This window comes from Colias croceus, chromosome 22 (assembly GCF_905220415.1).
Source record: "Colias croceus chromosome 22, ilColCroc2.1".
Lineage (NCBI taxonomy): Eukaryota > Metazoa > Arthropoda > Insecta > Lepidoptera > Pieridae > Colias > Colias croceus.
Window position 1 is genome coordinate 7,991,640 of NC_059558.1, and position 26,483 is coordinate 8,018,122.

At 34.4% G+C, this 26,483-nt stretch overlaps 3 protein-coding genes across 3 annotated transcripts; 1 reads left to right on the plus strand and 2 right to left on the minus strand.

Annotated features, from left to right (window-relative positions):
• Positions 1-2,267: 2,267 nt before the first annotated feature.
• LOC123701857 (trypsin CFT-1-like) lies at positions 2,268-4,601 on the plus strand. Its single transcript, XM_045649436.1, has 4 exons — positions 2,268-2,568; positions 3,081-3,249; positions 3,853-4,108; positions 4,252-4,601. The coding sequence occupies exons 1-4, from the start codon at positions 2,523-2,525 to the stop codon at positions 4,549-4,551; spliced, it is 771 nt and encodes a 256-aa protein (XP_045505392.1). The 5' UTR covers positions 2,268-2,522; the 3' UTR covers positions 4,552-4,601.
• Positions 4,602-6,612: 2,011 nt separating this feature from the next.
• LOC123701626 (tubulin beta-1 chain) lies at positions 6,613-12,370 on the minus strand. Its single transcript, XM_045649111.1, has 2 exons — positions 12,209-12,370; positions 6,613-8,351 (listed from the first exon to the last, which is right to left on the minus strand). Exons 1-2 carry the CDS (start codon positions 12,263-12,265, stop codon positions 7,065-7,067), a joined length of 1,344 nt encoding a protein of 447 aa, XP_045505067.1. The 5' UTR covers positions 12,266-12,370; the 3' UTR covers positions 6,613-7,064.
• A 7,394-nt stretch (positions 12,371-19,764) lies between these two features.
• LOC123701617 (tubulin beta-1 chain-like) lies at positions 19,765-26,443 on the minus strand. Its single transcript, XM_045649097.1, has 2 exons — positions 26,288-26,443; positions 19,765-21,424 (listed from the first exon to the last, which is right to left on the minus strand). Exons 1-2 carry the CDS (start codon positions 26,342-26,344, stop codon positions 20,138-20,140), a joined length of 1,344 nt encoding a protein of 447 aa, XP_045505053.1. The 5' UTR covers positions 26,345-26,443; the 3' UTR covers positions 19,765-20,137.
• Between the last annotated feature and the right edge of the window lie 40 nt (positions 26,444-26,483).

The following is a 26,483-nucleotide window of genomic DNA, read 5'->3' on the forward strand; positions in this document are numbered from 1 at the left end:
TAGTAAGACCGTTAGTAAATATCCTTCTATCATATGGATAAGGTCCCATCTGTTGTTCTGTTGTCATCCCATAAAACATTAACATACCATACAATATTTTGTAATAGATACTGTGCCTAAGGTCTAAGTTTAATACCCAATTTAGGCGTACCTAATATAAAGATAAGATAAATGTACAGGACTTTGCTTTACCTCTTTTGGAATATCTTTTCGTCTAGAATAATAGCAAAAAAACCGGCCAAGTGCGAGTCGGGCTCGCGCACAAAGGGTTCCGTAGCAGCAAATATAATAAATTACAGTTAAATCAACCTATCTCAAAAACAAGCTGAGCGCACTTTGTTGTCTACGAAGAGATACTTTGATCAAACCAAAAATCGTTGAAAGAGTTAATTAGCATGCATCACCTCTATTTTTTTTAGAATTTTATACCCCGTAGTTATAAAAATAGAGGGGGGGGACATACTTTTTACGACTTTGAGAGCTGATATCTCAAAAACCGTTCACTTTAAGAAAAATGTTTTTTAGAAAACTTTATATCATTTTAAAAGACCTTTCCATTGATACCCCACACGGGTATGTACATCGAAAAAAAAAATTTCATCCCTCAGTTACATGTATGGGGGGCCCCACCCCCAATTCTTTTTTTTACTATTTAGTGTCATATTTTTGTAGCGGTTCATACAACACATATTCCCATCAAATTTCATCACTGTAGTACTTATAGTTTCCGAGTAAATCGGCTGTGACAGACGGACAGACGGACAGACGGACATGACGAAACTATAAGGGTTCCGTTTTTGCCATTTTGGCTACGGAACCCTAAAAAATGCAAATATGTACTTACCTCTGACCAATAGCTTTTTAGAAAATCTGTATTGAAAATCTACACGTAGTTCCAAACGAAAATAAAACTAGTAGGTACCTACCAATATAAAATTTATTTATAGGTATCCAATCTAAAATTAAAAAAAAAAAAAAAACTCTGAAGAGCCTTAGTTAACTTTTTAAAAATAGGTATATCGTGAGGCGGCATTCAACCCTAAAAAGTATATATTTTTTAAAATATTCATAGCTATAACACTTAACTCTATAGGTAATTCAAATATTAGGTACCTCCTCCTCCATTTTTCGATCGTCATTTCAATAGCTGATTAGTTAATTGTCAATACTAAAAAAATAAAGATTCCTACGTAATAAATGATAAGAGTCATAAAATGCTTAAAAAACACTTCGAAGAATTAACGGTAGGTAGCCATGATGATTACATGATTATTTGTGAATTGGATTAAAGATAGCAATGACTACACAATATTCATCCTTATGGTTTTGGAAAATATCGATCTACAACTTATTTATTTATAAAGAATCCATATAAAAATAAAACTCAAAGAAAAATCCAGAAGGTACCTAACTACCTAGGTAATTTAAAAGATACACGATTTGTATGACAATCAATTAATAGTATTTTCATAAGAACCTACTACTTACTATGAAAAATACTTAGGTAAGTAGTTAAGTTAGTTTTGCTTGTATATATGTAGTTAGTAACTTTTTTTATTATAATCACCAAATTTTCATTCTTGATAATAAAGAAAACAGCTATTAATAAGTCTCGTTTTATTGTAGGAATTATAGATAATTATTTGGCTGTAATTTAATTGTAATAGGGTTCCATTTCAACATGTTAAAATAAAAATGTATTATAAAAATTCCATCGCAGTCCGCAGAAGTATCCAAGTAAAAACTATCGGGAGTAAAAAACAATTACCTAATTATTCAGTAAGCCTGCACATGTTTCTATTATACTCTTAGATCTTCTCTAAATACTTAAACCTTGTCTTGTGTACAATTATAATAGATAATATATCTTTTTACAAACGATAGTTTTAAATTTTCAATGCAATAATATCATTCTAGACGATTTTAACTCCTGTAAATTTAGCCGACCGCGACGGAACCAAGTCCCGTAGTAGATGAGAACACAATACGTAGCTTTTAGCACAGACTAATAATAATATACTACGTATACAACGTATACGCTTTTAGTGTTATGAAATACAGTACAGTGTACTATAATAAATATTGTTATTTGTCTATTTATACATACCATTTATCGTCTTATCTAGATAATAATAATTGTGAAATGTAACACAAAAGGTGTAAAACGATAACAAATAAATTACTTATAATAATTAGGTATGATGGCGAATTTTATTATTCTTTAAACATTACCTATGCTTTTAAAAATCACTTATGGAATAAATAAGCGTAAGTACTATCTAACTAGAGGTAAATACATAAAATAATGATATTATTTTCCATTTAAACACTATGACGTAATAATGTAGCTTCAATTTAAATCGCTAAAATAAATTCTACGGAACCCTGGCCAATAGCGGCGGCACACTTTTTATTGATTACAGATAGCTAATGATAATGATTAATCTCTGAACTGTAATACCCTTTATCTTATGGAATCCTTTATAAAACCTTAGCAAGTCACGTATTGGTAAATCACAAACATGCGTACCCTCGTTGTGCTTCTCGGCCTTGTTTTGGCGGTGGCAGGTTTGGACTTTTATTATTTTTATCATCATCATCAGATTATAATTATTAGTACCATCATTCTCATCACCAGATTATAATAATTGGTCTTTACTACTTGTCTACGTTGATATAAGTTTTTTATTTCCTAAATAGTGACCCAATTCAGATGCAAAGAAAACCAAATTTAAGTCATTAGAGACAACTTGTGAGTGTGGAAACAAAGTGACAGAGATAGAGATAAATATTTCTTTTAATTTTCGTTATTTTTATTCGTTACCTGTAAAGTCTAAATCAATTATTATATTTAGGTCCAGCGGAGACATACGCCCCCTCCAGCTGTTATCTATGTATTAGCACATTTCCTAGAAAATATATTTACATTTTTTCAAACAAATTATTATAACTTAAGCCATTTAATATAACTTAAGCCAAACAATTCATTTTTCTGTCATCTAGTTAACACCTAAAACATATATCATATCATTTTCCTTCAATTCTCCACTCTAAAGAACCATTCTAACTCTTTCTTCCAGCCTCCCAACAGAGGCACCAGCGTATCGTTGGTGGCTCTGTGACCACCATCAACCGCTACCCATATGCCGTGGCCATGCTTTACTCGCGCACTGGCAGCGTCTTCAACCAGGCCTGCGGTGGAACCATCATAAACAATAGATCCGTGCTCTCTGCTGCGCATTGCTTCTAGTAAGTTCTTTTACGCTTTTATTAGCTTCACCTGTATTGTATGTAACCGACGCCTTTAGACTCGAATAAAATTTATTTCAAACTAGGTTTCCGGTCTAAGAAAAACCCGCATAGCTGTTTCCGTTCCGGTGAGATTTCCGGGATTGCGTCATTTTCCCGAGATAAAAAGTAGCCATGTCCTTTCTCGGGTATCAAAATATCTCCATACCAAATTTCATAAATATTGGTTCAGTAGTTAAGGCGTGATTGAGTAACAGACAGACAGAGTTACTTTTACTATATTACTATATTAGTATGGATTCTGTACTTTAACTACTTATCAAGGATAGATGACAATATAATAATTTCATGAGTCTTTTAGTTTTTTATATAAATAAATTAATAAATAAATAAATAAATATAATAGTTCTAAATGTAGGTAATAAAATGATTAGATATCAGTTTGCAATTATAAAAAGTGTGCATTTTATCAGACTATATTTCTTATTCAGACAATAGAAAACTGTAACGACATTATCATTAACAGAAACTTCTATTTTACTTAAACTATCTGTTTAATTTAATATTTTTGTTTTACCTATTCTAAAATTATATTACCTACAGCCGCGACCGCGCGAACCAATGGCGCATGCGTGTCGGCTCCTCCTTCGCTAGCAGCGGCGGTGTCGTCCACAACACCAACTCGCTGATCCTCCACCCCTGGTACAATGACAACACCCTGGACAACGACGTCGCTATCGTCCGCTCCAACACTGCCTTTACTTTCAACGCAAATGTCGCTCGCGGTAGCATCGCTAGCGCTAATTACTGGCTCGCTGACAATCAAGTTGTGTGGGCTGTTGGATGGGGATTGACTACAGTGAGTATAGGTTTTATCTTTGTTGAAAATAAAAAAGATAGGCAAGAAATAAGAATTAGCTGATTTTTACAAAGATATTTCAATTAATCCCAACGGTTTTACATTACATTTATCCTTAACTACAATACTAATCATTTCCACAGTGGAACGGCAGGCCCTCCGAGCAACTTCGCGAAGTCCAAGTCTGGACCGTCAACCTGGTCACTTGCAGGAACCGCTACCGTGAGATCAACCTCTCCGTCACCGACAACATGCTGTGCTCTGGCATCCTGGACGTTGGAGGTCGCGACCAGTGCGGTGGTGACTCTGGTGGTCCCCTCCTCCACAACAACGTGGTTGTCGGAGTCTGCTCTTGGGGACATGAGCAGTGCGCACACCCACGCTACCCTGGTGTCAACGCTCTGGTCTCTCGCTACACTAGCTGGATTCAGGCGAATGCTTAAGCCATTTATCTATAATTTTGTAAATTTGTAATATATGTGTTCTAATTTTAGATTGTCTTTTATTTACACCTGTAGCTGCGGTGGGTAATAGCTTTTTATTTGGATAGAGATGATAGGTATTTATTTTTTATTCCATCATCCATGTTTGAAATACGTACTGTAGGTACTTAACTACATATTTTATACTCAATTAATGTGCTGATCGTAAAAACTTCTCAATTTAAACATCGCCAATGTTTATAGGGTAGGTATCTTCTATCTAGTAAAAGCTACTAGTAAAATACACATTCTATTTACTTACTGTTACATTGTACCTATCCTATCACTTATTTTTTAATGAAAGCCTAATATAATACAAATGGTTAAGCATAATATGCATACACACTCCCATATATTAAAATAGGTATTTAATAAAAATATCTATCTATAAATAAATAAATAACACAGCTGGATTCTGTCACTTTAATAAACAGCTTAATTTTCATGCAGTTTCAATAGATAAGATTTAAGAAATCTATCGATAAGTCATTTATTACCTACACACCTAAACTTGGACATCGACTTACCATTCTACAGCTATAAATCAGTTAATCAGCTGACGTTTTATATAAACCTATTGAGATATCAGTTAGCAAATTAAAATATTTCTTTTTCTCATTTTAAACCACCAATATTTTTTCATTTTACCCTCGTAACAAGGCTGCACTGTAGATTAGGTACATGCTGCTGTTCACAAAATGCAATTTTTTATTTAACCCTTATTCAAACGCGAGCCTGTGGAGGAGTTAACAAAAAAGTAAGATACGTTCCTAGGTAATTTTGGGTCGTAGATTTCAAAAATACACACAAAAGAAGGGTTAGTGGGGGGGAAGTAACCTTTTTTTGGTGGGAAGTATCCCGTCATCGGTTCTCTCTTGTAAAAAGGTTGGAAAAGTGGGAACTATAGCTCCCAGTGTCCAGTATGACATCAATATTTTCAAACACTAGCTAGTTGCCCTGACTCTACTTGTGAATTAAATTTTATCGTAAAAAATTATATAGATCATATTTTTTTATAAAGCAGGTGAAAGTACGCATCAATGCAAGTTTCTTTTACTAAGGGAAGAATTCGGGAATTGAAAAATGAATGACTTCAACATAAACAAGGCATTTTTCTAAAACAAAATAAAAGAAATAGGTAAATACTAATGTATTGAGTTAAGATGTCTAATTATCTGATCAGGAAATAATGAATAATAATAAATAAGTTGCTTAAACCTACTAAAAATGATTTTTTAGACACACGGATTTTATATATAGAATTTCCGAAAGTCGTGTGCAGTGAAGAACTCTGGGATGATATCTTCCCACTTATAGACTTAATTTCAATCGACTCTACCAAGGTATAAACGAAAGATTCTGGGCATATTTTTACGTTTCATGTAACCGTAATATAGTCTAGTTTACATAGCTAAAACTCAAATCTACTTATCTAATTTTTTTTCAGCTCTACACAAAAAACTAAAAAATAACGGTCGTTTTCGGCGGCAAAATCACGTCCCCTGACTTTGACGTGTTTTTACCATGACATGTCTCATTCTCATTCTCTGAAAAGTGTTTCCATGAAAAACAGTTCTCTGAAATGTTAAGATTGCGTAGATAAATATTTCACTGCATTAAGTTTAAGCATATAAAATTAAAACACGATTTACTTCAATCTGAGACGTGGGAAGTATAGCTCCCAGCGTTTTAATAAGGGTTAAAAAGTAGACAAAAAAAACTCAACTAATACAGCCCTTGATATCCTCGTATGTATTTAATCAAGAATATCAATCAGTGAAAATAGTAAAATTCAGCTATTCATTTGCTTGTGCAATTTCAAAGATTTATCTATTGTTAGAAGTTTTGGCTTACTTTTAAAATCTAAGAATATTGAGTACCTAACTAAACTAGGAGGGTAAGTAGGTATTTAGTGCGATTCTTATTTATTAAAAATAAATTTAGCTTTCAGATAGATAAATGAACTAGCAAAGTAAAAAGGTTTCTCTGAGGAAATATGAGGTAAACATAATAACAAACATATAAAATCATGTAATTTATTATTCACCAGCTGGAATATAATAATTAAAAATCTTGATCGACATCGAAAAATTGTACGACAATTATTTTAGCTTTTCAGTTACAAAAGCTGACATAAACTCAATCACACTGGTTACAAAGATTAAAAAAATTAACTTAGAAATTAAATCAAAGTTCAGCCTTATCAAACAAAAGATCTTTACTTTTGTGTCAACAGTGTTCACAGCACCAGATGGTCGTGAAGGGGTCGTCTTAAGGTTAACGTTTATGGTCATAAACATCCTGAGAGCGCCCTTCGGAGATAACACCGGGAATGTAAATGTAACCGCAACACCGACGTGTCCTGGACCGGGGACTATACATTCAAAACATACACAAAACTACTGAAGCAAATTATGAAAACGCTCGAAGAAACAGGGTGGGGCGGCGAGTGTGAAGGAGTCGGAACAAGGTACTTAGTTCTCCTCGATCTCTTGCTCTTGTTCCTCGTCGAATTCCGCGTCCTCGTCGGCGGTGGCCTCCTGGTATTGCTGGTACTCCGAGACCAGATCGTTCATGTTGCTCTCCGCCTCGGTGAACTCCATCTCGTCCATGCCCTCGCCGGTGTACCAATGCAAGAAAGCCTTGCGCCTGAACATAGCCGTGAACTGCTCCGAGATGCGCTTGAACAGCTCTTGGATGGCGGTGGAGTTGCCGATGAATGTGGCGGCCATCTTGAGACCACGGGGCGGGATGTCGCACACGGCGGTCTTCACGTTGTTGGGGATCCATTCGACGAAGTACGACGAGTTCTTGTTCTGGATGTTGAGCATCTGCTCGTCCACTTCCTTCATGGACATGCGGCCACGGAAGATGGCGGCCACCGTGAGGTAGCGGCCGTGGCGCGGATCGCACGCGGCCATCATGTTCTTGGCGTCGAACATCTGCTGGGTGAGTTCGGGCACGGTGAGCGCGCGGTACTGCTGGCTGCCGCGAGATGTGAGCGGCGCGAAGCCGGGCATGAAGAAGTGGAGACGTGGGAACGGAACCATGTTCACGGCCAGCTTGCGGAGATCCGCATTCAGCTGACCGGGGAACCTAAGGCAGGTGGTGACGCCGGACATTGTGAGCGACACGAGGTGGTTGAGGTCGCCGTACGTGGGTGTGGATAGTTTGAGCGTGCGGAAGCAGATGTCATAGAGAGCTTCGTTGTCAATACAGTAGGTCTCGTCGGTGTTTTCTACTAACTGATGTACTGAGAGTGTGGCATTGTAAGGTTCTACTACTGTATCTGAAACTTTGGGCGAGGGTACGACTGAGTATGTGTTCATGATTCTGTCAGGGTATTCTTCTCTGATTTTGGAGATTAGGAGTGTTCCCATACCAGAGCCGGTACCGCCGCCGAGGGAGTGTGTGAGTTGGAAGCCTTGGAGGCAGTCGCATGATTCAGCTTCTTTACGGACTACGTCCAATACTGAATCTACGAGCTCAGCGCCTTCTGTGTAGTGACCCTTAGCCCAGTTGTTGCCAGCACCGGATTGTCCGAATACGAAGTTGTCAGGTCGGAAGATCTGTCCGAAAGGTCCAGAGCGGACTGAGTCCATGGTGCCGGGCTCGAGGTCCACAAGGATGGCGCGGGGCACGTACTTGCCACCGGACGCCTCATTGTAGTAAACATTGATGCGTTCGAGTTGCAAGTCCGAGTCGCCGTGGTAGGCGCCAGTTGGGTCGATGCCGTGTTCGTCGGAGATAATCTCCCAGAACTGTAACGAGAGAAAAATGTAGATGAGTAAAAGTTATTTGCGTTTGTATTACGAGGGGTTGTGGTGACTTGCACGGTGAGTCACCGTCGCCTTGGATACGCGACGACCAACAAAATATTGCGTGGCTAAATATGTGCCCTACTTAACTAAAACTTAATTTTATGTCATCTAACGATTTGTTTCGGCTATAATAATTATTATTACGTAGTTACGTTTATTCCAATTATAAAAGCTTTTCCATAATGCTAATTATCGTAATTTTTTTTTAAATAAGTCTAGTAGTCAACATATTTTCTTAGAAGCTATAAAATACCAAGATTGCAGGTGAAATTAAAATATTTCGAATTCTAGCTTACGTTACATATATGGAACTTGATGGAAGGTGTATAACCATTTAGAACCCATATATATTTCACTCCATTTAAGTACGATCGCCATTCGTGTCACCAACTTAGGAGTAACGATGAATAGCTTAGACATGCGATAATTTAGCGTTAGTCATCCATTTAAATTATCTAGAGTAATTATTGCTCGGAGGAAATTTCTGATTTTATCATGTTAGATACACTTTATTGCCGACAAGTTAATTAAAGAAAGTAAGATAAGTTTATATGAGGCAGACAGTTCTTTCATGAATTTATTTACAGTTAGAAAGATTAGTACCTACAACTTTTATCAGGGATTCTTATTGATTTTCTTCATGAATACAGATAAGCTTTTTTTTCTATCTTTATTTGGTAGAGTATAATAATTGGAAAGAAAAGAAGTAATCATAATTTTAATCAGACTTGGTCTATGGTTAGCTTAAGGCTATGCCCAAAATTTATTTAAAGATTAGTATTCAAGACATGAACCTTTCCATCTATTCATTTAAATTCAACTTGAACACACGAAACATTTTTGGTCTGTTGACGCATTTATTTATTTTTTATTCTGTATCTGTAGTGACATAATATGAAAGAAAAATCTTAAGTTATTTAACATTTCTTTATATTTGTAGGTAATTTATAATCTATTCATTTAAATTCAACTTGAACACACGAAACATTTTTGGTCTGTTGACGCATTTATTTTTTATTCTGTATCTGTAGTGACATAATTTGAAAGAAAAATCTCAAGTTATTAAACATATTGTTATATTTGTAGGTAATTTATAATTGGAATTCCTAACTCTTTCACTCTTGTTTTTATGTCATTTTAATAAAATGTATGGAAATACTTAAAACTGTTAATCAAAATGTATGTTTACATCAGAGTAATTGCTACGGAAGCTGACAATAAACGTTTTACTTCCCATACATTAAGTAGGGTACAAAACCATTATAAATATGTAGTACTTTTTGAAGTATGAATCACCTATTAAAAGAGTTCATTGTTTCATAGTGTTTGTTCATACCAGACTAGACTTCACCACTAAGTAAATGTTATTTTTTTACAACAATGGGCATGGTATATTTGAAGGGGTGATTTATAAAGATAAGGAACATTTTTTTTCTACTCACACTTTAATATTGAAATTACAATTATGTACCTAGTCAGCTAAAATATTTTTAAAACCTATATACTTAGGTTTTTTTTACCATACTAAATTCTACACCTTTAGATTTTAGTTTACTTAGCCATGAACATAAAATGATTTTTTTATCCTCTTTCCAGATAATCAATTTATTAATGAAAGCAAATATTAATATTGTAGAATTTATTCTATCACCATTATTTTCTATAAATAGGTACTATATTTATTTACAACAACAACTATATTTATTTGGAAATTAAAGACTTTTTAACGTTAAAAAGTCTTTAATTTCTAAATGTATAATACTCGCGTAAAATCAAACCCTAGAAAATACTAACTATATTTATGCCAATTACTTAGGTACAATTTGAAATGACTATGTATAATTATTTCACTTAATGAAGATTTTTGTTGAAAAAAACCAGCTCTATTTTCAAGTTTACATGATAACGATGCCTTGGGCTGCAAATAATACAAGTTATAACTGCGTTAACAATTGACTTCAAGCTTGCATTTGCAACATTTACAAATACAGACAAAAATGCTCATAAAATAAAAACTACTGGGCCTATCCGAATAAAATTTTTATGGGACCAATTCGACACAATCCCGCATCGAACAAAAAAACAATCACGTAAATTGGTTCAGAAACCTCGGAGTAATCGGTGTACATACATAAAAAAAAACATACCGGCCGAATTGATAACCTCCTTTTTTTGAAGTCGGTTAAAAATGCTGCTTAGGTAGGTATAACACGCAAAAATGTACCTACATAAATTCCTAAACATGCGAAATTGCATGAGATCATTCCGATTTTGTGGATCTGTGCCAAAATTAAGCAATGACTACCTAAGTACTGCAAATTTTTCGGAAATGAAGTAATGTAGGTAGGTATATACTTTAAATTCGAAAAAAAAATAACTTCCCAGTTATTTTTTTATTTGGATTAAATTGGAATGTTGAAATTGATAAGTAGGTACCTAGTACCTACGTATAATTATTTTTAAGTGCTAATAATTTCATCTAAATAGGTATACAAATAGGTATGTTGACAATAATAATGCATATAAAATGCAAGAAAGCACAGTCTGGCGATATTGCTGGCGATTCATTTTTACAGACTAACAAAATGCATTTTGTGTCAGTTATTTTAGCATATCCGTAAATAACTTTTTATGATGCGTATTTCGTAAAATACGGAAGCGCGTTTGAATCATTTGAAGTTTGAACTCAAGATTAAAAGCTGCCATAACCACCTAGTTTTAAAACTATTTTAGACAACGCGGAAAAGGTGAACGTACGGACGTCGGACATGCGCTATGATTTCCATCCTGACACGATTCATGTAAGTACCTACCTATATTGATTTTTCTATACAGCTGATATAACAAAAAACCTGTGCAAAAAACTAAGCTTGAATATGTTTCGTAGAAGCAATGACTCATTGCGAAGTCTAAGTAAAATTAACTTTGATTTTCTAAAAGTCGGCTGCTACAAAGGAATAACAATTGCTCGATTTTAATCTCTTTGTACATTTCTTTTAATCAGATTGTAGGTACAACTAGTAAAAACATCATAAACCAATTTCGTATGAATAATAAGCGATCTTCGATATCTTTTGATAAAAACCTTCATACAATATGAACAATACAAATCTATTACAGATTAATAATAAGAAGACGCTGTGAATTTACGTTGGTTGTTCATTTGAAATTTGAATCCTAGCCGCTAACGCGCTTTGATTGGTCGCCCTTTATCAGGACGCTAGCCTTGAAACTTAACGGTTGCCCTATTATTAACGGTTTTTTGTGGCGGGAAATAACATCTGCGTGGGGCCCATTACCAACATGCCATTATAAAGATTCTTAACAAAAAAACAAAAATTTCGATCACACCTGCAAAACTAATGTTTTATATGGCAGAGAATAGTTACTTTCAATTAATTAAAAGTACGTCACCTACTCGCTTACGTGGTTTTATGTGAATTTGAGTCAAATTTCAAGATAGTCGATGACGGCGAGAGCCGGCAAATCGAGATAGAACACGTGGTACATTCCGCTCTCAAATGTATCATCAATCAATAATAATCAGGTGTGGTCTTAGAAATATCTATGTGAAATACCTACCTAGCTTACCTACATGACATAGGTATTTATGATACAACAAATTGGTTCAATAGTTATGTAATCAAAAGAGAAACAAATGAATCTAAACGTTAAATAAATGCAGTCACAATCTTTCTTTCAAAGTTCAAACTGAGAATCATAAGTATGGCGTCACAAAATGCCGGCCGCATTCCGAGACATTCTAAATTCAAAATTTATAAAGAAAATATGATTACCTTGGCGCCGATTTGGTTGCCGCACTGACCAGCTTGGATATGCACGATTTCCCTCATATTTGTTTAACTATATAAATTACTTAACACTAAAACAAATCTGCTCCGCACGCACCACGTACTTTCGTGGTTGCTTGAAGAATAATGTTCCGTTTCGGGCGAGCCACGAAAGCAGCATACCGGCTAGTGCTGTCGAGACGCCTATTTAAATATCGATGCTTTTTGTCGCAATGCGTCACATCGAAGTGGGGAAAATAGGCGAAGTTATAAAATATATTAAAGCAATTCTCTAAACGTGTATATGAAAACGAAATAAATCTAATGTTCAAATATAATAATTGAAGTGAAACTTCTTTATCGGGATTGGAAAAAAATTTAGTGTAACTTTTTTTCGTTACGCGCCATCTTTTTCTTATCCCTACCACGCGTGATTCGACGTATTTCTATAAAGTTGCATAATATATAGTAAATTATTTTTTGAAAAATAAGGTCATAAAGCAGTTTCACTTCTTACGTGTGTACACATTTTTTTTTTTAATAGGACAATACTTGGTTTGAATATTCGCGGTAATAATGTAATATTATGTATTATGAATTTAATGATAAAGTAATGAATATTCCAAACAACTTAATTGTTGAGAAAGTTTTGGTAGAAATAGAAATTAATGTTTGTAATTTATCACATTTTAAATCAAGAACTTCTTATCTATTTTTCAGTATAGTTCATGTCCGAATAAATAAATTGTTTTAATTAATAAGGCATAATGCATAATGCATAATAATTATATTATTGGATACACATAATGTGTGGATTTAATGAATTAAACTGTAAAGAAATTGACATGATCATACACAAGGAAAATATATTCACTGATTTATTTAATCATTCAAAAATAAGCAAGCTTAGTTACACATGAATTGTACAGTTTAAAAATTTAGATAGCTCACATCCTCAATATTTTCCAAAGCATTGAGGATGTAACTTGTAGTAAAAATACATGTATATGTTTTTATATAAAGGCTGCGTTGTTTACACTTAATGTTTACACTTAATAAATAATAAATATACTAGTTATTCTACCGTACCTGTTAGAGTGCATTGTTTCAATTACAAGTATGCTATCTTAATACTTCTCGCATCGAAATGTTATGTATATGTACCTATATTTGTTTGAAACAACAGTTTTAATTTATTTATTAACAATCGATATCGATAACTAAAACTGTACAACACCATCGGATTGGAGACTTCCGCTTGCGTTGCTCATACCAGTGCTGCCAACCTACCGGAAAAAAGTCATTTAACTACTTATATCTGAATCTTGAATAGTTGTAATAAATTTTCTTAATAATTGGATGAATTTAATAAAAGATTGTTAAAATTACATTAATTCACGGTGGTTTGTTTTATTTTAAAATACTATTTCATCTTTTTTAATACAGCTGCGTTATTGATTTTCTTATGTTGGCACACGACGCCGGCCGGCGTCCGCCATGTTGATTTGTGCAAAATTGGGTGGGGTTCGATAACACGTATATTTTGTAATTTATAAATTACTTTTATGCATACACTTTTATTTATTATATTGAAATGATGATAGGATAATTTCATTACATTACTAGCTTTGTATCACGCAAAGACTATTATATCAATGACATACTACCTTTTTAATGAGTAAATAATAATTATTGTTGTTAATGACATGACATACCTACCTACCTAGGTAAATATTTTTTAGGATAGGTAGGTATTTTGTTTATAGATAATAAATTCATTTGTTATTCTCAAAACCACGCCATCTTGTGTTATCATCAGAAAATATAAAAGATTATTTTATTGATATTACGAATATAATTTTTATGCATATGTTTACCTTAATCTGTATAAACATGCATTTATTTAGGTACCTCATACCTACCTATAATAATTATTAATAGTTTACATATATTACAGTTTACATAATAATTAATAGTTTACATAAAGGTATTGTAATTTTTATACTATCAAACAAGTATTCTAACAGATAGGTAGATTTTGGTAGATTAGCAATAGCAGTTTAGGTAGTAGCACAGACTAATAATATTATACTACGTATGTAGTAGGTATGTACCTACTTTCGGATAGACGTTTTGTGACCTATACGTCGCAAGCAAAACCCCGGGTGTAACCTAGTAGTAATAGATTAAGCATTTAATTGGATTTGGATAAAATTACAAAGTACTTTAACTTATACCTAATCAATATAATGAATAATACGTAGGTACTTATTAGCTTAATTTTTATGACCGTGCCAAGGACTAGGTAGACGATTATTGAAAAGTATAAAATCGGTCATATTTTATTTATTTATTTGATAATGGTACCTAAGTAAGTAGTAATAATTACACATAATAATTAATATATATACCAGAGATGTAACGAAGCTTCGATTCCGGTTCCGTTAAGTCGGAACTTCCGATTAATATTACACTTTCGGTTCCGACTTCGGTTCCGATACTTTTGTATCGGATGTTAATCGGAGGTTGAACGAAACAAAGCGGGCGGCGCGCGACGGCCTGTGCCGAACAGGTTCATACATGTCGCGCGGGGAATCCCCCGACCCCCACTACGTGCACTCTATCATCAATTATTTTTTCACTTGTTATTATTTGTTACGCCCATGGATACGCCCAAGACACGTTTATAGGTTATAGATAATTGTTTTGATTTTTGCGGCTTATTATCAATGAAAGTGATCTGTTTTTGTATGGGATAATGAAACCTAAGTCCAGTTGTACAAAATTCCACCCCCTACAATCAATTGCCCGGCAATATTTGTCATGTCCAACGGGCTCGGTAGCTAGCGAACAACTTTTTAGTGGTGCTGGCCTAATTTACGACTCTTTAAGAAATAGATTGGATGGGGACAAAGCATCAAAGCTTTTGATCATAAACTTTTGGAGTCCATTTTGATTTAATTTGCTTTAGCTATTGTTCATTTATTGTAATGTCACCAAATGTAACACGCTACTTTGGGTTTTAATTTTAATTAAACTTTAAATTCATTAATTTTATCTTTTGTTCATTTGGAATTATGCCAATTTTTTTTCACAGTTGTTTTTTATTTTATAATAAAAAATAAAAATGAAAAGAATTGACTATAAATCATGTTTTATTTGTCCTTAAACAAACTGACCCTGCCTCCGATTTCGATTCCGATTCCGATAAACCAAATTTGAAAACTCCGATTCCGATTTCGGTTCCGATAAAACTACCTCCGTTACATCCCTGATATATACCAACCTAAGTCCCACAATAAACTTATCATAAAATACCTGAAAACAAATGCCTTCCTATAAGGCTGAATTGAAACTTGCGAGTCATGGATAGCATTTTTTTGTACGGTGCGCTTACGAAAAATAGAATAGAATAAATAGGTTTAAAAATAGTAATAAGGTAGTCTAGGTAGGTACATTAATTCTATAAATACATAAGTACCGGTAGGTACCGAAGGCGAGTGGGCATCCATTTATTTTAAGTTGCCTTAAAGAGCTTCAGACGCGAACCCGGCTACATCTCTGCTTTTACGGCAAGTTGAAAGCATAAACATATTCAGAAGGCATGGCTCCATCCCAAATTTCGCTGCAATCGTAACGGGAGTTGCAAAATTAAAAAATCAGTTACATATAAGGCTATCTCGCGTTCGAGACGCGACCATATTATGTTCGATTTCACCGCTTCTTTTGACGCCATGTTGTATTTTCCTGTCTAGCGACTCGAACGATTTGCGCGCTTTACATTGACAGTTCTATTTTTTTTAATTATATCACATAATATGTATTTTTCGATCTTATTTTTTTTTTGGAGGAAATTCACGCCAAATGTATGCACTTATTTTGGTTAATCATATCTAATAAATTTGTAATGAAATATGAAAACTTAAGGTTCATTAACAAATTAAATCAATAAAAATTGTCTAAGTATTTGATAAATTAAAACTAACCGTCCGCGTCCTAAGGACTCACCCTTCAGGTAGATAGCTCAAAAGATTCTTACACATTTTACCCCTTGTAAAAAATTTAAAGGGTTGTCTAGGCCCTTGCTTTTATTATGAAATGGGGTATACAGCTGATAAATGATTTAACGTGGCCTATTTAATTATTTATTGAATGTAAAACCTGTTTTTTATTCATGTCACTTGTTCGAATCTTCGTTTACCTACTTCAAAAGGGTAAAATAACTTAATTCCAGTTATTTTTTTGATCAAGTGTTGAATTAAGGCGCTGCCCTGAGCAAACATTTCATTCCACTCACACACACACGCCGCACCACAGCTGCAGCCCGACGCCATACGCGAATCATTACGAACGGGCCTCGGCCGGTAGTGTCGGTACACAGGCGTCCACGCACACATGCGTACGTTTTTGGTTTGGAAATAAGAATTTGTGATTTACACGAAATCTATTGATTGGACTAAAAAAATAACACAATATTATATTAGTATGTTGCTTGTAGAATTATTTGCCGAAAAAACAGAATGATTGCATGTAGTTTAGTATGGTTTTTAAGCATCAAAAGATTTTTTTAGAGGTACCTTTGAGATTTTTTTCTATCGAGTAAAATAAGTTGTATTGTGTTTTCAACACACTATCTAACTAGTTTATCTCCTGAAGAATATCATATATTTATCTGAGATTTTTTACTGCAGAGATTTTTAATCATATACTTTAAAGTATTATAATTTAGCAGCAAACTCGCGTTTTGCTCTACTAGTCACCTTAAGGTTGAATATGATAAGTGAGTGAGTGATATTGATTTTTTAAACAAATGTATGTTAAGTTACTATTGTTTTATTTATGTAATAATATATAATACCTTTATATATGTAGGTAAATAATAATAAATCCATAGTGGACTGTGGATTTATTATTTATTTAGAATGTTTATGTTTATGACGCCAAGCAAGCAATGTACTTCGTGCATTCAGAAAGTATCGCTGACTCAACTCTAGTGCTCGTATCGCACACTGCACAGTATGTTACAAATTATAATAAACACAGTTTCGCAAATCGATGACTAAGTGAACTTTCTCAAAACATCAATCACTTGTACAACATAATCTTTGTGAACAGCAAGGTTTTATAATCGAGAGTTTTGTATACCTAGTCTGTGAAAATGAAAAGTTCACATAGTTTTATGGGATTGAGAATTTAAAATCGATTCAAGCATCTCCAAAGTTTTAAAAATTTGGATTTTTAAATTTTTTGAAGGGAATAAAATAAAACACAAATTCAGTTTCAAAACTTTTATTCAACTTTTATTTTAATTCTCTTCCTCAAGCCGTACCTCATATTTTCGAACTTTCCTTACTCAACTTGGCAAGATTTAAAATTAGGGATTAGGGAAAAAGTAAAATTTTTTTGAAACGGTAATTTTTTGTGAAACGTCCCAAAAATCTTCACAAAAATATTACCAATTTGTAGGTCTAATTGTAATTGTAATACGTATATCTAGGTATATATTTCCGTGTCTCCCTTCCGCTCACAATACCTGCATTGATAAGTGTCAATAATAAATATTGATAAAACAAATTCATTATTTTAAGAATGACACAACTGCAGAAATATTATATTTATCTTATCAATGAACTTCATTATCCAGTTGATAATTAAAATTATTATTATCACATCACTAAAATACGCAATGCAAATTATTTTAAGCTATCGAAAACGGGTTACCACACAGGGTTACCATAAAATTCATTTTACTAACTACTTACCCAATACATATTACGTTGGTAAATAATTTATAATTATTATAAATAAGGGCCTTATTCTAAAATTGAATGTCATTTGGTAGTTAATTATTTTCACAAATTTTTATTAAATATCCGATTTCAAAAATTACGAAGAAAGACACTTTGAAATATACATGAAGAAAATACAAAATAAATAATTTTAGATCCTCTGTAGTCTTCCTACAGTAGCTACTAGTTATTATTCTGTGCCTACAGTCTAGATTATCCATTTCTTTATCAGTTCTTTCAGCCTTAAAACATCGTACACTTTACAGTTTGGGATTTGTTTGACTATTTACAGCAGCAATAATGTAATAATGTAATACCACACCCCGGACACTCCATACAAAATTATCGTTTTGACAGTCACACTGTAGAGACTGCAAAGGTGTGTGATATCGCTTTATGGTTGGCACATTTTTGACTAGCGTAAAAAAAAATTCGCGTTTTTCTGATGAAATACATCCGTAAACACTAAACAGCACAATATCTAACCATTTTCTACGAAAAACGATAATCACAAATCCAAAATAATAAAATTACTTTAAGTCAATTTGATTAATGTTGTCAATCTTCGTTGCGTATCGTCCCTGTAGAAAAATATGGAACATATTTTTATTTTTTATGTCTGATCGTGCGGGGTGAGGTAAGTGTTTAATTTTGGCGGGAGGCGGAGAGTGTCCGTTCTGTAGCGTTTAGCTACTATTATGTATTCTGTGGTAATACTCAAACTAGCAATTTTGAACAAAATCCAATCAGTAATTATTTTAGTCAAAAAGATTCTTACATAATTTTCTTTGTAACGTCGCGTCGTAGTGTCTATGTTAAATGTAATAATCTATGTTATTAGTTTATTACCATATAAATAAAAACATATTAAATAATGAATAACTTTCTGTACTTCCATACACCCATAAATATTATTTTATTTTGTCACTACTATATTTTGTCAAGAGAGACGGAAACAATCGTTATTTTCATTACCACATGACCTCATTCGACAATCGACAGGTTTTCATGCGTGAACTAAAACTAATACACATTACACATATTATAATTATTATATACCTACTTGTTTGTTGTATGACATAAGCGTTTACTTGTGACATCATCTTATCGCGACCACCTTAAGTTGACCTATCTCACCTCCAGTGTTATTCGTGATATCTGCCCATTAAAACGAAATAACGGGAAATAAAGAGGTCTGCGTTAATTGGACGGTGTTAGTGCACTTCTATATATATAGCTTGGTGATGTCATATCGTATTGCGAATTTCAACTTTGTAACTAATAAATTATTATGGCAATGTCATTTTCAACTATAATATGTATAAACTAAGACCCAATTATCTTTAATTAATCGTCTTTACAGGAATGGGAAGCTAAGGTCAATGTTTTTTCAATCGATTGACATTGTGTTTGTAATCACTTAATTTGATTACTTGCAGACTGCAATCAATAGGTAATAAGGTCATCAAGAAATCTAAAAAGAATGAGAAAATATGCGATGTAAATTTGCAATTACATACCTACTTTTAAGTTTTATTGAATTGTCTTTATTGTTTATGAATTTATGCAGTGTATAAATAAACAAAAGAATTTAAATATTTTTTATATAATTCACCTATTTTTAAAGTGTTTTCATTATGTAGCAACCTTTATCTATCATGACATTGATGAAAATAGCGCTAATTTTCTTCCGGGTTCAAGTTACATAAGCGCCTTTTTAATGTTATTATGAACTGAAAGGATATATCTTTGTCGTGGAATGAAATAAAAATATTTAATAAATAAAAATCTTTATTATATACATTAAATTATTGTTCAACACAATTTTATTCAACACTTCTGTATTAGAAGCCGATAAACATTTCCGTTTGGCTGCGGGCTACGTCCAAACTTTACAATAAATAAAGGGGGACTACAATTTTATCAGCCTTCGCATTTACAGATCTAGACCTCATCGAGGGTTGGAATCACAAGGAATGTATTAAATAATACAAATGCTTTCATGTCAAAACGGGGATTTGTTAACTCATGCGTTCTGTTAAAAGTTAGAAAGCGGGCCTTTTCAGATACTAGGAATCATTAATGTTACGAGAGTAACGAGACGATAATGGCAATTAATTTAGTAACTAAGTTGCAACGCAACCGCCTAGTGGTCTTCAACCTCCTGCTCTTGTTCCTCGTCGAATTCCGCGTCCTCGTCGGCGGTGGCCTCCTGGTACTGCTGGTACTCCGAGACCAGATCGTTCATGTTGCTCTCCGCCTCGGTGAACTCCATCTCGTCCATGCCCTCGCCGGTGTACCAATGCAAGAAAGCCTTGCGCCTGAACATAGCCGTGAACTGCTCCGAGATGCGCTTGAACAGCTCTTGGATGGCGGTGGAGTTTCCGATGAAGGTGGCGGCCATCTTGAGACCACGGGGCGGGATGTCGCACACGGCGGTCTTCACGTTGTTGGGGATCCATTCGACGAAGTACGACGAGTTCTTGTTCTGGATGTTGAGCATCTGCTCGTCCACTTCCTTCATGGACATGCGGCCACGGAAGATGGCGGCCACCGTGAGGTAACGTCCGTGGCGTGGGTCGCACGCGGCCATCATGTTCTTGGCGTCGAACATCTGCTGGGTGAGTTCTGGCACGGTGAGGGCGCGGTATTGTCTGCTTCCACGGGATGTGAGAGGGGCAAATCCGGGCATGAAGAAGTGAAGACGGGGGAAGGGCACCATGTTTACAGCTAATTTACGGAGATCGGCGTTGAGCTGACCAGGGAACCTCAGGCAAGTGGTGACACCAGACATTGTAAGGGATACTAAATGGTTGAGATCACCATAGGTGGGTGTGGACAGTTTGAGCGTGCGGAAGCAGATGTCGTATAGAGCCTCGTTGTCAATGCAGTAAGTTTCGTCTGTGTTTTCTACTAGTTGATGTACCGAGAGTGTTGCGTTGTAGGGTTCTACGACCGTGTCTGATACTTTGGGCGAGGGGACAACTGAGTATGTGTTCATGATCCTATCGGGGTATTCTTCACGAATTTTGGAGATAAGGAGTGTTCCCATACCGGAGCCGGTACCACCACCAAGGGAGTGTGTGAGCTGGAATCCCTGGAGGCAATCGCATGATTCTGATTCTTTACGGACTACATCGAGGACTGAGTCGACTAATTCAGCGCCTTCTGTGTAGTGTCCCTTGGCCCAATTGTTACCGGCTCCAGATTGTCCAAAAACGAAGTTGTCAGGGCGGAAGATTTGTCCGAAAGGTCCAGAGCGGACGGAGTCCATGGTGCCAGGCTCGAGGTCGACGAGGATAGCGCGGGGTACATATTTGCCACCGGATGCTTCATTGTAGTATACGTTGATGCGTTCTAACTGTAAATCTGAGTCGCCGTGGTAAGCGCCGGTGGGGTCGATGCCGTGCTCGTCGGAAATGATCTCCCAGAACTGCGAAAGAAAGGTATTCCGTTAGTCTATAAAATATTTACTTATGTCGGTCGGTGCTTTCGAATAAGAGCGTACACGAAAGCACTTAGATTGTAAATGCAGCGAGCCACTTTCGAACCGGTTACCGATACGATTGTAGCATTGAAATTGTTAGTTTTTATGTTTCGCATTTGCATCGGTTTATTTTCCATGTCTAGCTTTAACGACTGGGATTGTCGAGAACAATAAAGCTCAATGAACCATCTCGTAAATGGCCGACAGGATGCATAATATGTCTTTAATAACTAGTCAGAGAGTACAATGGATTACGCAAGACGTTGTCACTTATCGTGGTACACAGCGTTGCCTTGGCGACCGGCTACGCCCACGACTCGGCCGTATTCAGTTATCTCACCTTATATGTAGAGAACGTATTGTACCAGTCGTTTAAGCAAACTTATTACCATTCGAATGTCACTTTTCGATTCTCCGTAACTGGCCTGAATACCTTAACCATATGGTCTGTAATTTGCTTGTGTAATATTATGATTATTACTTGTTTTCTCAATTCAGAATAAAGTTTCATGCGAGATGAGCGCTTAAGTGCCTAGCGACTGATCGCATTAATATTCAGTAAGGCGATTGGTATGATGTCATCTTTGGTTGTAGGCGTGTGAGGCAAACAACATCGACTGATACCGTATATGAGAAAATGACTAATACGGAGGTTACAGCTCAGGGTTCTACAGAATCGAAGATTATAAATCTTCAAGCAATCAACAAGTTAATTATGATCGAATCACGCCAGGCGTTCGTTGTATGACAGAATAATGATTTTTAATAAAAGTGAAAGGCGTAGTTAGATTACGCTTTCTTAAGAGTAACTAGATAAGAGAAGGTAGATGCGATGAAAGTTGGAAATGTCGTGTGAACGAACGGAACAATGTGCTAGATGTAAGGGAAATCAGGGTTCGGCTCATACAACGTATATTGTGAATGTTTAAATAGTATTGTCTGCAAATAGCAGAGACGAGGCCTGTCACGAGGAGCTTCTAAGCATTCATTTGCAATTATAATTAAGTAAGGCGTATTTTGTACCTTTCAAGTGTGAAAATAGAATTTAATTTTACATAAACGTATAAACATAACAGAAAGAAGACTTAAGAAATAGTAATGTTTTGAAATTGCGATGGTAACATGTAAAATGTATCATGTATGAAATTATTCTGCACCAACATGACAATAGTATCAAGATTAGGTACATTATTACATGGTCTATCCATAATAAAATTGTCTATGTTTTAGCCAGCTATTTCACTTAACAGCAAGAGTACAGTGAAGTGGGAACAGCTATTTATAAACTACCGGGCATCGACCGTGGGTTCATTGGCCGGCAGTAATCTTCACTTCTGCATTATGATAAGATAAAATGCTAAAACATAAAACTAAAACTAGAACACGTGTGACCAGCAGAGTATAAAATGTTGGAACTATTGTTTCGGTACATAATCATGTAGTGAAATTGTGCGTCTCTGATTTTTACCGTCTGCTTTACTTGTTTTATTTAAATTTTGAAATGAATTATTTTTTATATCGACTTTTTTAAATTTGAATTTTTGCTAATTGCAACACTGAATGCTAATCAGCTCATTTTTTGTACGGAAAATGTTTAATTTTATAAAATTGTAAATGAAGCTTTTACAATTTTATTACCTGGCAGATTTACAGTTGCATTTTGAATTATTTATGAAGGAGATAAATTCATTTACCGTATTATACAATTTCTATAAGATATTTTGCCCGCATCCATCCTAAAATTTTTAAGAGACTAATTCTTGAGCAACGTATAATACCGTATTATTTCAAAGATATTTCGCCCGCATCAATACTAAAATTTTTAAGAGACTCAAACTTGAGCAACGTACAAAAAGTATTATTTTCAAGTATTGAATAACACCTAACACAGCTATAATAATGACATCACGAGCAACCTCAAAAGTAAATAATAACCTCAATATTTTCAAGAATTCAAGGACAGTGCACATTAGTCACACTTCAACATAGTTGATACAGCTTTGCTTGTACGTGACATAAAAGGAATAACTTGTGTTTGCTCATCTCTTTCTAATGATTCATTTGTTTTTTTATTCATTGGGTATTTTACCACAGACTATATTGTATTTTTTTAAGTTACGAAATGTAATTCTAATAAGAAACTTGTATAAATGTAATTCATTAGCTGTAACGTTAAGTTCATCGACTTGAATAAGAATGATAAGAAAAAATATTGAAAACTATGACCTAATTCAACAGGCCGAAATAGCGGGTCATATTTTTTTTCCTGGTAATGCTAATTAGGATCCCATATGTTATAAATTCCAATAAATTTTGCAATATATGTGTATATTATTTTAAGTTCAATTAGAATAAACAACTTTTCCTTTATTTTATCTTGAAGCAGTGACGTGAATAAAAACAAGAAATTAACAGATCTCTGTTAATTATTATGTTATCTATCTAGACATAATATTATAATTACTTTTACGATAAGTATACATGCTTTTTTAAAACATTATGCGTCAGTGTTGCCAAACTACAACATTTTCCCAAAAATAGGCAAGTGTTTGTTGGAAGCGCGAACCTATTCAATAAAAAAACTTTTGTCATTGCGACATAAATCTTACAGCATGTACCAACCTAACCAAAGTATATGTAGGATGTTAACTGATTGAATGTGGACCAGAAGCAGAACATGCGTTTGATCTCAAAGATAATCTAAATGGATCACTGAATCATGGTGTTGGAATGCATTTGATAAGCTGCAGCCTCCGTATTGGAATTAGGTATGTACCGCGATAAATAGGTTTAAGAGCTGACGTTTTAAGAGCATTATAAGATTTTGGCTTATAACTCATTGGGTTAGAGAATAGAGAGGAAGGTTTGTATAATCGGATCGGATTAGGTATGTTAGAACTTTAGAAGTGCTCACTGCTTTCGATTTTGTATCGTCTGGGTGGGCTAATACCATGAGTGTGGGCCTAAGTATTGTTTAATAAATAAATACTAACAAATATTTTAAATTGAAAGATCATTTAATCAATAATTAAATTATCCTAAACGTTACGTAAAGTCACAATTGCCCTATCCCTATTATTCAAGTCAACAATATTAAAAGAACGACTAACCACGCTTTGTGTTCAATCTATCAACAATACGTGTATTATATCATCTTCTATATTCGTACAAGATAAGATACAGTATCAGCAATGCACTCACAAGACTCAAGCACAGTGTAGGAAATATTGTGATACTGAGACTCAAAAGTTTCAAAGGTACCCTATAGATTTGAGATAGGCTATTGACTACGTGACTACTTAGTTGGCACGTTATATATTTTCACCAGTTTAAGGAAAGTTGGTGATTATGGTCCATTTACATTCATTAACGGTGCAATAATTGAGATACTATCACTGGTTACTAAGCAACCGTTTCCACATTGTTTGATCAATTTTTAATCCATTTATTGACGTGTTTGTCAAGGGAAATATAATGAGGAATGTTGATTTTAGACGCTCTTGGCCCAAGAGTCAAGAGTCTTGGGGGATGTTTGTTACAAAAATAATTTAAAATCTTTAATACAATAGACATATTATTGTATGTGTAAATATTGAATCTTGATAAACAGTTAAATTTCATTTGTTTTTCTTTCGTTATCTAACCAGTAAACTGTTTTCTAAAAATTTGGTAGAAGAAAATTTGCAAGAATAAGAATATCCAATACATTTACGGTTACTGAGATTCCAATACGAATGTTATAAGTGTAATGCTGTATGATAAATCGGAAATATATTATGAGATGAAGAAATTTGCATTACTTAGAGCGTACCAGTTTAAGCAATGAATAAAGTCAGTGTCCTGTAATGAGGTAAGAGATATTGATAATAATTGAACATCTGTTCCTTTAATCGATTGTGAGTGTATTTAATTAGTTGTTAGACTTTCGGAAGCTCTGGGAATCGAACCCAAGAACTTTCTAGTAATGCAGAAAAAGATATACGGTAAGTTTATCTATGATTTCGTGTTTTATTTATGGTTAACATAATTAAAAAGAGCAATGGAGGTGTGAACTCTTCCCACCCAGGCATTATTTAAAAACCTATTTGTTATCCATAAGTAAACATTCATTATCTATGGTTCGACATCCTTTACCTACATATAAACCGGTTTTGAGTTTTAATTAGCATGACGTAAGAGTCCTTTTTGACCTCTATATTATTAACTCTTCAAGATTTAGTATTATTACGTAAATCCATTGGATGCGGGGTTCTTATCCTACCAAGTACCTTAAATTATCTTAAAAATACCTTAATTCTATTGTAATACTAAACTGCTTATTATCAAAACAAGTGGAAATGAAATAATTCCAAAAAAGGTAAACATAACAAAAATCCAGATTCTCCTGTATAATATTTTAATTATTTTAAGCTTATTCTAATTTACAATTATTTTAATTTCATAATTGTGTTATTACATGGAACTGAAATAATATTACGATGGACATTAAAACAAATAATTTAATGAATTATATGTACTTAGTACGAATAAACACGCAACCCGGGTAAACGGGGGTGGCAACTCCAATAAGGGTGCGTAAACATTAGACGGGTTGCGTGAAACTTTAATATTCAGCTGTCAAAATTGAATCGGTTCATGCAACATGGAAGCAGTTTCCCAAAAAAATAAAAGTTTTATCTTTCATACATATGTATTGTAATTGATATATGTGTTAGATATTTCGAGAAAGATACCGCTAGCCGGCGTTTTTATCGCTTATAAATAATTTTATATGTTTTATTGAATGTTATGTATAAAATGTACACTTACTTTAGCTCCGATCTGGTTACCGCATTGACCGGCCTGGATGTGCACGATTTCCCTCATTTTGAATTAAAAAATATAAATTACTTATACACTACACGATTCGCACAACACTACTCGGAGATTGATCAAAATGCAAACGCGGTGGGGTGTTATGAAGCTACTGTCGCCTCCGCGCAGCGTCCGAACCGAGCGCTGTGAT

Bases quoted from the DNA above. Each gene is read 5' to 3' on its own strand.
- LOC123701626 (XM_045649111.1), bottom strand. From the start codon at position 12,265: ATGAGGGAAATCGTGCATATCCAAGCTGGTCAGTGCGGCAACCAAATC. The intron at 8,352-12,208 runs GTAATCATATTT...CTCTCGTTACAG, and splicing joins GCAACCAAATCGGCGCCAAG to TTCTGGGAGATTATCTCCGA.
- LOC123701857 (XM_045649436.1), top strand. From the start codon at position 2,523: ATGCGTACCCTCGTTGTGCTTCTCGGCCTTGTTTTGGCGGTGGCAG. The intron at 3,250-3,852 runs GTAAGTTCTTTT...TATTACCTACAG, and splicing joins TCTGCTGCGCATTGCTTCTA to CCGCGACCGCGCGAACCAAT. The intron at 4,109-4,251 runs GTGAGTATAGGT...TCATTTCCACAG, and splicing joins TTGGATGGGGATTGACTACA to TGGAACGGCAGGCCCTCCGA.
- LOC123701617 (XM_045649097.1), bottom strand. From the start codon at position 26,344: ATGAGGGAAATCGTGCACATCCAGGCCGGTCAATGCGGTAACCAGATC. The intron at 21,425-26,287 runs GTAAGTGTACAT...TTTCTTTCGCAG, and splicing joins GTAACCAGATCGGAGCTAAA to TTCTGGGAGATCATTTCCGA.